Genomic DNA, 11,060 nt, shown 5'->3' with positions numbered 1-11,060 from the left:
CTCATCATCATCTCCTTCAGTTCCTCCCAGGTCTTGTGGAGAGCAACTTCTCGCCCCAATGTTTTCGTTTGAAGCTTCCACCAAGACGAAGCTGCTTCTTGGAACATGCAGGTCGCGTAAAGAACCTTCTGGTTCTCACTACATCTGCTAATGGAGAGAACTGTCTCCATCTTGTCAATCCAGTTGTAGAGCCCAATGGCCCCTTCGGTACCCTTGAATGGCCAAGGCCTATAGGCCATGAATGTCTTGTAGGAGCATCCTTTGTCCAAGGCTCCTGATTCGGGTTCTGGGGTCTCATTCTGACGACCCTGACTAGATTCGGCCTTGCTGGCCTCATGTGTTGCGATCGCTTGCGCGATTATTTCCGCGAGTTCCTCGGGTGTCATAGTAATTCCCTTGGCTTTAGTTGGAGGCATTCTCGCTTTAAAAGAGAATGGAAATATATATCAGACTTAGCGCATGTACTCTGAGCACATAATGTTCTTTCATTATTTACTAGACTGTGTGACCCGTGTTCCTAAGTGTGTGTATAGTTTCTTTTGAAAATATTTTCTTTGAAAAATATTTCATGCGATTCCCCAACGGTTATAGTCTAGGTTAAAACTTCTTTTCCTAGTTCGCTATAACCAGTGCTCTGATACCAATCTGTCACACCCGGCCCTGAGCGGCGGAAACAGCCGGGCGCGCGCGAGTGGGGATTGATAATTAAGCACGGGCCATTGCAAACATTCAAAGATTTTCATTGCGCATGAATTGTTTAATACAATACATTACATTGTTTAAAAATTACATAAAAACATCCAAGTATAAAACTATTGAAGATTTCCAAGCCATATCCCCTTGCGCGGCGGGAACAACCACGCGCATCGAAGGGATAGAACTAAAATCTTCCAAAAAGCTAGTTTAGATGTTCAGCGTGAGGTGCTCTAAGTGTGACTCCATGCGCTACCTAATTATCTCCTGAAAGACACGTAAAAACATTTGAATCAGTATAAACTGAGTGAGTTCACAAGTTTTAGTAACTTGGTAAATCGTATTGCATCATAATCATTCTGAAACATAATTCTGGTAGCATCATTAAAACACATGCTTGGTAAAACATAGTTATATCAACATATTCTGATAAAATCGTTCCGCGGGTTACGCGCGAACACTTCTGAAAACTGTGCTCGTCTGTGTAAGTGGCGCTGCCACTACGAGCGAAACAAGTAATACTGTCCCGCGGGTTACGCGCGGACACTTCTGAAAAATCGTGCTCGTCTGTGTAAGTGGCGCTGCCACTACGAGCGAATAATACCGTCCCGCGGGTTACGCGCGGACGTTGTGCCGGAAAACAAGGCGCTCGTCTGCGTAAGAGGAGCGACCTCTACAAGCGGGCTCAATCCCATAGTACTGCCCCGTGCTAGGCACTCGTCTGTGTAAGAGGTGCGACCCCTACGAGTGGGCGGATCAAACCAGCAGTCCCTACCCTTAGAGTTCCAATGGTAAAGTGATCACTTACTCGAATCTGGTGCACTAACATCGAAATACCATAGATAACTGTTCGCATTGCTCATCATGAAACATAACTTAAACACGTAATCGTTTGCATAGCTTGTAAGTATACCATGATAAAACATTATTTAAGTACGTGTCCCTCGCCCCGAAAGTAGTTTAAAAACAGTGAAAACAGTGAAAATAGGGGCTGTGAGACTCACCTGTGGTTCTTGTTAAGGGATTAATCGAGATTCGGGTTTTCTTGGTGTTGGCCTCGGAATCGAAGGTCTAGAATACGATTAAATAACAAGAAGTATATATATTAAGATCAATAAACGGGAGAACATAAGGGTTGGAAAGTAGATCTCAAGGTTATATTCTCGGCTTACCTAGTAACAGGATCGGAAATGAAAACAACGGATGCTTGGGAGAGGATTAGTGCAAGTTTGTAGTTCTTTGAAGTGTGTTTTGGGCGATAATTTAGGTTACAAATTTATAGGCAAACTCAAGGGAACACAATCCCTTGCTTTAGGGGATTGAAATCTTTTCATATCTAAATGTAATGATGATAAAGTATGGAAGTTATTATTATTTACTTAAGAGTGGAGTGGTGGATAAAAGATTTTGATTTGATTTGGACAGAACATGCAGGTCTGGGGTTGGTGAGAATAGGGTGGCTGACAGTTGACTTTTCATGTTACAGTGTGCTTTTTCAGGTACTTTTGTCAGTGTACAGTAAAAAGTGGAAAATCTCTGAAACACGCTACTGTTTCCTTTCGGGCGGGAGTAATCTCCTTATAACTGGAGAATAGACTAAGTGTTCTGTGCGCATCACTTTGTGCGCATAGCTTTCTGCGTGAAGGACATTTCTTTGCTGCGGGTAGGTGCGTAACCTTCTCGCAGTTAGGGACATTGAGTTTCATTTGTAGATTCTCCAGGAGGTCTTGGTATTTCAACATAGTGATCAGTCATGTTGAAGTCAATTCCATCTTGGAGCTTCAGACAAACTAGCTCTCAATGTTCCCGCCATGCGGGAAGGTTAGTTCTCTTCCGCACGCGCATAAACGATTTAGGATGCACCCGCCTTAGCATTATGCGGGATGGTCAACCCATAGACAACATTAACGTTAAGTTACATGAAAACATAAAGCCAAATCATTCACGCATGGCGCATATAACATACGCTCACGCTGGTTCTTAACATGGTGCGCTCGCGCAGGTTGCACATAACAACTGCACGCGCTTAATCTTTACAATCACCTAATTATTAGGTTGATTACTTAGTTTATAGGATTAAGAAATTTACCGGGTGTCACAGCGCAGATTTATTGTTATCTATGTATTGTATTAAACTTGATTTCTCACCAACACGCAAGTGTTTGACGTTTATTTTAACACATGTTCAGGTTTGCAGTAGCTGTTTCGGAGCTTGTGGACACATAGAAAGTTTTCTTTATTTTGGACCTAGATTAAAATGTATCAAGACAAGTTATTTGTTGTTCTAATATTTTGCCTTATAATATATTGATTTATGTTATCTTGTGTTTACCTTGCGCACGCGCGAATGAATGTATTTATTAAATATTGACACCCAATAGTGTCACGAGTAATGAAACAATATGTAGCGCCCCGATGTATAATCCGCCTTTGGTCGGGGTGTTACATCTTGCAAATCCAATATTGCTTTTTTACGTCTTGTGTAATTGATTTAAGTTCGTATACAAAGTACGAACTTCCTACTTGACTCGATCATTGTTCACGTGCGACGTTTTTTATTTTTCTTTTGGGTTAGTTTTTTAGTTCAAGTTATATTTATATAGAGTTACAAGGTAAACAATTCAACCCGGTTAAACCTTCAGATACACACCGGTTCAACCGATTGTTCCATCTTTTAACAAAATAAAAACAAGAGTACATACAAAATGTTGCTATGTATAAATTAACAGAAAACATTAAAAGTAATATAAACAAACTAAGCAACATTTCACATAAAGGTTTATTTCTTATTACCACTAACACATTTTGAAAAAAAGAGAGTACACAGTAGTTCCAGAATTGATTAATTAATGACAGAAATATCAACTTCATGTTTTATGTATTTTGTACGACCGGAGTAGGAGTAGCAATGAGAGGTGTCGCTCTAATTAACGTAAGACCAAAAGCGTCGTTCATATCCATTTCTTCTCTAGCATGAGGCAACTTCCAATCAAAATGATACACGAACGATGCCACCATTAAACTAACAACCCTATGAGCCAAGGGTATTCCCGGACACATCCTCCTGCCTGATCCAAAAGGTATAAATTCAAAATTTTGACCCTTATAGTCGATCTCATTTTCTAAAAACCTCTCTGGCTTGAAACCCAACGGGTTTCCCCAATACCTTGGGTCTCGTGCCATGGCCCATGCGTTCACCAGAATTTGTGTGCCTTTTGGCACATTATATTTACCTAGTTTAACATCGGTTTCGGTTTTATGAGGCACTAGTAAAGGCACAGATAAATGAAGTCGCATTGTTTCTTTGATCACAGCTTGTAGGTAAGGCAAGTCAAGGATTTTGGCTTCTTGAATTTTTCCATCTTCTCCCACTATTGTGGCGACTTCTTTACGCACTCTTGAGAACATATCGGGGTTAAGCAACAATTCTGTCATTGCCCATTCTGTTGTGTTCGAACTAGTTTCTGTTCCCGCTAGAAACAATTCCTGTAATTAAATAATATGTTGTTGATTAAGAGGTTCTCTTAAAAATATTGTAAATCTTGTAGAAACTATAAAAACAGTATTTCCTTACAAATAAGTTAATTTGTTGCAAGTTCTCAAATATGCATAAATTAGTATTAAACAAAAAAACTAAATATATACTATTTTTCTGGTGATATTGCCTATCAATTATCAAATGATATATGCAAGTAGGATTTCAATTTTCAATACATCCAGACAAAATCATAGAGTTATGATCACAATAACCTTATGATCCTTTAAAAAATAACAAAATATTCTAGTGGGCAATAGTTATTTTTTTGTACTGAAGAATTTATTTGACACCAAAGAAAGCTATTAAATATTTGTTAAGAAGAGTAGTTAATTACCACAAGTAAAATCTTGATGTGTTTGACAGTAAACTCAGCTTCATTAGCTTCACTATAGTCCAGCAATGAATCCAACATATCACCAAACCTCTGAAGCTTTGATTCTCTATGCTTTATCCTCTCACTTATGTAACCATCTGCCACATTATCCAACCACTCATAAGCCGCCTTGGCGTCCCGCCCTATGTTCTGCGGGTCCCACGGCTTCAACACCGGAAATATATCCGCTAAGTTAAACTTCCCAGTCACTTTCATTACTGTCTTCACAGCCGTCTTAAACCCCCCTATGTCATCAGACTCATAGTTGGTCACATTTTGTGACATGCAAGTGTTAGACATCATGTTCAATGCCACCGCGAATGCCAGCTTTCCGATCTCTATCCCCGCTTTCTTCTGACGAAGAAAGTCTAGCACTCCCTCCATCACGTTCTGCCGAAGGTGGCGGAGGGTGTCGAGTTTGTGTTGATGAGTTAAATATGTGCTAAGAGCTTTTCTAATGGTTCGCCACGATTCGTTTGCTGGAATCCATGCAAGTGCCACGTCATTGTCAGGTAGGCAGGAGACTGCATCTGGGATAACACGACCAGAGCATGCCTCGTCATTGCGTTGGAGGATTTCTCTAGTGGCGTCAGGGGTAGATGCCACCACGCTGGTGATGCGTCCCAGTCGGATGGTCATAAGTGGGCCGTGCTTCTTGGAGAGTTTGTCTAGGGACTCGTGTGGCTTAGGGCCAAGGTCAAGGAGGTTGCCGATGATAGGGAGGCCGGGAGGGCCGGGCGGTAGCCTCCGTTTTCGGTGGAGGTCAATGGCATGGAGGAGGAAGAAGAGGATGATAATGGATGAGAGAAATAGAAATAGAAGTTGATCCATTTCTCTTGTTTGTGTTTGTGTTCAATCTTGTGTCTATTTATAGAGGAACACCAACACTTGAATGGGGATATATAAACTAATAAAAGATTAAAATGAGCGTGTGACGTTCAAGTTAAAAATTAGTTAATACTTTCATTTGTAAAAATGATGGGACATGAATATAGGTATAAGTAATTAATGTCTGAAAAAAAGGAAAATCACTCAACCCTAAACTTAAAATATTTTTTTTGTATAAGTAATTAATGTCTGAAAAAAAGGAAAATCACTCAACCCTAAACTTAAAATATTTTTTTTGTTTATTTCTCTAAAATAAACAATGATTTTAAATTTTAGATGGTGCATAGTGCATACCTAGCTTTCTTTTCATAATGATGATTTTTTTGTATTTAGGCTATCGAACTCTTTAAATTTGGAGAGTTCTAATGCCCCACTCTGATCAAACTATGTTGTTTTAATCGGACCCACGCTGCCTTCAAAGTTCACTGCCTTCAAAGTTTGGCTTGCATTTTCTTTTTTATATATTTTATTTTGTTATTTTCATAACATTTTTAACCCTTAACGTACTCATTTTGGAGTGATCGAGAATAATATCATCCAATGTAAAGAGGTGTTGACTCGACTGCACAATATGTGTTGAAACCAACCGTGAAGAATTTGTTTTAAGACTGTATTAAGGGCTTTTTGAGTCGATAGACGTAAATATATGTAACTTCTATTTATAGCATCACTAGTTTAATAAATATATATTTAAAAATAGGTTTATATTGTCACGCTATGTTGTATTTATGTCAAACTAGTTTGAGCCTCCCGTGCTATGGAGATTTATTTAAATTTTTGTTATTAATTGTTTTGCAATTTTATATTTTGTAATGATGGTATTTTATTATTTAACATAGTTTTGTTTTAATTTAATACGCATGTATTAGTTTGTTATATACATTACATTTTTAATGTTTGGGTTCTTTTTATAGAGATGTGTAGATTTTTTAGAATTTTAACGAACGAACATAAACATGATAATTTATTTTAAACGAATAAATATGAACACAAATATCTGTCTTATGAAAAATGAGTAGTTGATGTAGGTGACAATGATAGTTGATGCATGAGAGAGGAGGTTAACGATGGCGGGTGGTAATAAGAAGTTAACCGGTGATGGAGAGGATAGACCGGTGACGAAGAATATGTAGATGGGAGAAATTGAATTAGGGTTTGATGATGAATTTGTTTCACAAATAAATAAGATGTTAATAACCCATTTAAGGGACATACGGGTTTGGTGAGGCCCATGACTAGCAAAAATTATTGTTTTATGATTAAGGGGTTATGTTCATAAATAAATTAGATGTTATAATCAATTGAAGGACTATCCGGATTTGATGAGACCCATACATTTGAATTCAGATCAAACGCCAGATTAGTTTTAAATCACAAATCAAGCATTCTGATGGCTTAAAAAGGAATGCGAAGCAATCAGAAAGTGACATAACAATTTTTTGGTAGATATTTATTTATGTAGATAGATAGCAGTAGAATTAGAAATAGCAAAGGTTGACATAAAATGATGCCCACATGCAAGTGACTTGTCATGAATGGATATTAACAATGGCAGACCTAATATTTAAAGAGTGGTGGCTGTCCATCATAAATTTTTGTTTTTAGTATTATTCGTATGTGAAAACCTCACTAATTTTAGAATTAGTGTTAAGCCTCCCGTATTAACGCCCCTCATGAAAAAAAGTTGGATCCGTTGATGATAGAAAACCTTTGACAAGTAACCTTCATGTGTGGAATCCATCAAATGTATGTGGTTGATTGATAACGGTTATATATATTATGCATCACTAGTAATTCTTAATTACCCACTAACCCAATAAACCTTTCGAGTCATGTGAAGCATTGACTATCCTCATTCACAAACCAACCTAACCCAACCCAATCCTTATTATAAAATTAATTTATCTCTCTTTCATCTATCCAACCCAACCAAATCAAACTTTTCACACTCATTAGCAACCCAATCTTCATTATATTTTTATTAAATAAATATAACTTATAATGGTTATTTTTTTATTAAAAGTGACTAGAAATATAAAAAATAATTTTTTTATTTAATAAATAAACAGTATATTTAACTTAAATTTTTTAAAAAAGATAAAAAAAATTATGTTCATCAAACATATTCAATAAAGTAGATAAAAAAATTATAATCTTAGCTTGAGATATAAAATTAAGACAAAATAGCAAAACTAGTCATTTATGTTTGCACGGTTTTTCATTGGATGCCCTTTGGCGAAAGTAATGGCAGAAAACATCCTTTATGCTTAAAAACTCTATCACATTACGTCCTTTGACACTAACCCAGTTAATTTTCCTCGTTAAATCTGGTCAAATGAACCCCACTTGAGAGCAATAGTGTCTTTTCACATTTCTTATACTTATTTAATATAAAAAGAAGATACGTGTTAAATTTTAGAATTAATAAAAACCCATTTCTTGTTTTCTTTCTCTTCACAATCTCTCTCCTGAAAGCCACCACCGCTGCCACCGGATTGCCACCATCGCCATCGGATTGTGACAAAACAGCAAAACTCGTCCTTTATGTTTACACGTTTAAACATAAAGGACGAGTTTTGTTGTTTTTGTCACTTTCGTAAATTTACAAATGTTTCAAACTCCTTAAATTGCTAATTTTTCCCACAAATGCTCAACTAAATCGTTCTTTAAAGCAATATGAGTTTTTCTATTGCGAAGTCGTTCCATATTAGTCATATAACTGAATAAGCTTCCTATTCGTTGAGTACAGTATTACAAAGTCTGTTCATCATCTTTACTTGAGCTTTTTTGTCACCGGTTAATATTTATTTTACATTAAAAAATATTTTTTTAAACTCTATTTTAATAAAATTTATACCGGCATGCTAAAAAAAACTAAACAAGACTATATTTTTAGATTTTTTATAAAAACTTATTATTAAAATTTATTACAAAAAATCAATATTATAGTTAAAACTAATTATGTGAAAGAAAAATAAATTAAAAAAGAGTCCACTAATAATTTGACATGTGGCAGTGAGTGGTTTGCAAATTGGTTTGGCGGGGTGAACCGTTTGCCCCGTTTCTTTGATTTTGTATTTTTTTTATTTCAAATAGTGAAACAAACTTTGAAAGGTTTGGCAGTAAAAGTGGTCTAACACATCCAAACAAAGCAAGTGCTTTAATTTTGAAAGATCTTTTAATTTTGTAAAACTTAAATTATTTTAATTTGTGAAAACACTCTTACAAATAAAATTCTATTTGACACATAAGTTTCTCCTTTTATTAATTTGGAGTGTAGAGAATGCTTTATAAAAGCCATCAGTTTTTATTTTATTGGGATACTTAAAGGTATAATTTAAGTATACCTTTTATTACTGGGATTTTTACATATTTTATCTTATTAAAGTCATCAGTTACATATTACCCCAACCAACAAATTAATTTACACATGTCTTCTTTTCATATCATTAAATTAATTTGCACCCTCTATGATGGAGACCAAACGTGGGCTTTGAATAAACACCCACCAGGCCACCACTACCACCGCCTTAATCTTCTACAACCAAAACCCTAGTTCATCAGTTCCGGTACCTGCAAATCCTTTCCGGTAAGCCCTCATATCCGACAACTAGAACTAATTAGAACCACCACCGCTTCTCCTAATTTGAGCCTCAACCTGTAATTTCAATCCTTGATTTCTCGTTCGAATTGCAGCAAAAAAATTGACTGATTTCGAGGGTTTTTTAGTTCGGCGAGGGAAAGAGTCGTAGACTTGCTGTTTTAGGCGACCCCCTTCGTATCTTTCTTTGGTTGAAATGATGGATCAGAGTAGGAGGGAAATATATTTAGGTTTATTTAGGGGATTTCAGATCGTGGTTGCGGTGGCTATTGGCTGTCGGAAAACCGATATGATCGGACGGAGAAGAAAACCAGAGATGGGATTTCAAATCCTCTCTGGTTTGGAGAACCCTCTTTCTTTGTTACATTGTTAACAATGATGGTGGATTTAGTGACTTGACTTAGTTTGTGATTTACAGTCTATTCCGGCAGTTACAAGTTCTGGTAGCATGGCCTAAGTTTGGTATGATAAATTTCTAAGTTAAGTTTTGATAAAATTATGTTAGATAAAATAAGGGTAAAATAGTCCTTTACTAAGTTAATTTTAGTGAAATGGGGAAACATATAATATGCATGTTTTAAAGAGAGGAAATATGTTATAAATTTTTAGACTCGGTAAATATGTAATAAATGATATTAAGAATAGGAAATATGTATGTAAGTGCCTCTTTATTATTCTTTAAAGTTCCATTTTTTCTAAAGTCAAGTTTATACGTTTATTATGCCAAGCTAACTCTTATCAATGGGCTTCTAACTTCAAAAGATGAGTAATTCTAGCCCCTTAATACATAATGTGTGTTAATATGTGTGTATATATATAGGGAGAGAATCAAGAGAAAACTCATTTTTAGAGAGAAAACTTAAAAGCTCATAAAAAAATATTTTTAATCAAAAATAAAAAAATATTTTCAAATTTCCGTTTTTGTTATTATTCTTATATTTTGTTACCCTTCACTTGAAAAAAATAAAAAAATAAATAAACGCTATAATGCAGATACGCATTACTGTGCGATATTGTTGTATTACACATGTGTATTCTATGTATTTTTATGTTCAATAGTGTTTAATTGCATGTATTCAATATTTATGTATTGTATATGTGCAGTAGTATTGTATTATATGCAAAATAAATAAATAAATAAAATAAAAGTCGATGTAGTGCATATGTGCGTTAATGTTGTATTACACATACACACTAATGTGTATTCGATGTGCGTATTAGTCTTATATTGCCTATATACAATAGTGTGTATCAAATATGTGCAATACTGTTGTATTCTATGCAATACAACACTTTTGCATATATGCAATGCACACTTTTACACATGTGCACTACATCGAAGAGGTTACTGACAATTTTTTTTGTGTGAACAATAACAACATATAAGAATAATGGAAAAATAAGAAACTAGGAAAATTTTTTTAAAAAGAAGTTAAAAATAATTCTTTAGGAGCTTTTGAGTTTTCTTTTTAAGATGAGTTTTCATTTGGTCCCACCCCTGTGTGTGTGTATATATATATATATATAAACGAAAGCTTTAAAAGCTCTCTGGTTGCTTCCTAAATTCTCTCAAGCCACCAGATTGCTTTATTTGTAAATGGAGGCTTCTCATGCATTTGACCCTAATTCATAGATATGGGTCTTACGAAACCCAGATAGCTCTTAAACAGGTTATAACATCTTATTAAATTAAAAATTAATCTTACCAAATATTTGATATGAAAATCCTATAAAATAGGGGAATACAAAAAAATAATATCTGATTTTTCTAAAAAGATATTATTTATAATTAAGAAACAACTTTAAGTAAAAAAATAAGCGGGTCATGGGTCATTAAATCCAGATAGCTTTTAAACATGTTATAACATATCATTTATTTGTGAAGCACTTTCATCATCCAACCCTAAATATCTTATTAACTTTCTCATAATAAAGAAAATTAAAATCCAAAAAATAAATATTAAAAA

The 11,060-nt window shown here is 35.2% G+C and overlaps 1 protein-coding gene across 1 annotated transcript; it reads right to left on the bottom strand.

Annotated features, from left to right (window-relative positions):
* Positions 1 to 3,566: 3,566 nt before the first annotated feature.
* Positions 3,567 to 5,443, bottom strand: LOC143572339 (cytochrome P450 76T24-like). Its single transcript, XM_077057528.1, has 2 exons — positions 4,566 to 5,443; positions 3,567 to 4,179 (listed from the first exon to the last, which is right to left on the bottom strand). The coding sequence occupies exons 1-2, from the start codon at positions 5,433 to 5,435 to the stop codon at positions 3,568 to 3,570; spliced, it is 1,482 nt and encodes a 493-aa protein (XP_076913643.1). The 5' UTR covers positions 5,436 to 5,443; the 3' UTR covers position 3,567.
* Positions 5,444 to 11,060: the final 5,617 nt, after the last annotated feature.

This window comes from Bidens hawaiensis, unplaced genomic scaffold, assembly GCF_021521415.1.
Source record: "Bidens hawaiensis isolate Kalapana, Puna unplaced genomic scaffold, B.hawaiensis_p1.1 tig00025808_1, whole genome shotgun sequence".
Lineage (NCBI taxonomy): Eukaryota > Viridiplantae > Streptophyta > Magnoliopsida > Asterales > Asteraceae > Bidens > Bidens hawaiensis.
This window is presented reverse-complemented; position numbering and strand designations above follow the sequence as displayed.

Bases quoted from the DNA above. Each gene is read 5' to 3' on its own strand.
- LOC143572339 (XM_077057528.1), bottom strand. From the start codon at position 5,435: ATGGATCAACTTCTATTTCTATTTCTCTCATCCATTATCATCCTCTTC. The intron at 4,180-4,565 runs GTAATTAACTAC...ATTTAATTACAG, and splicing joins ACATCAAGATTTTACTTGTG to GAATTGTTTCTAGCGGGAAC.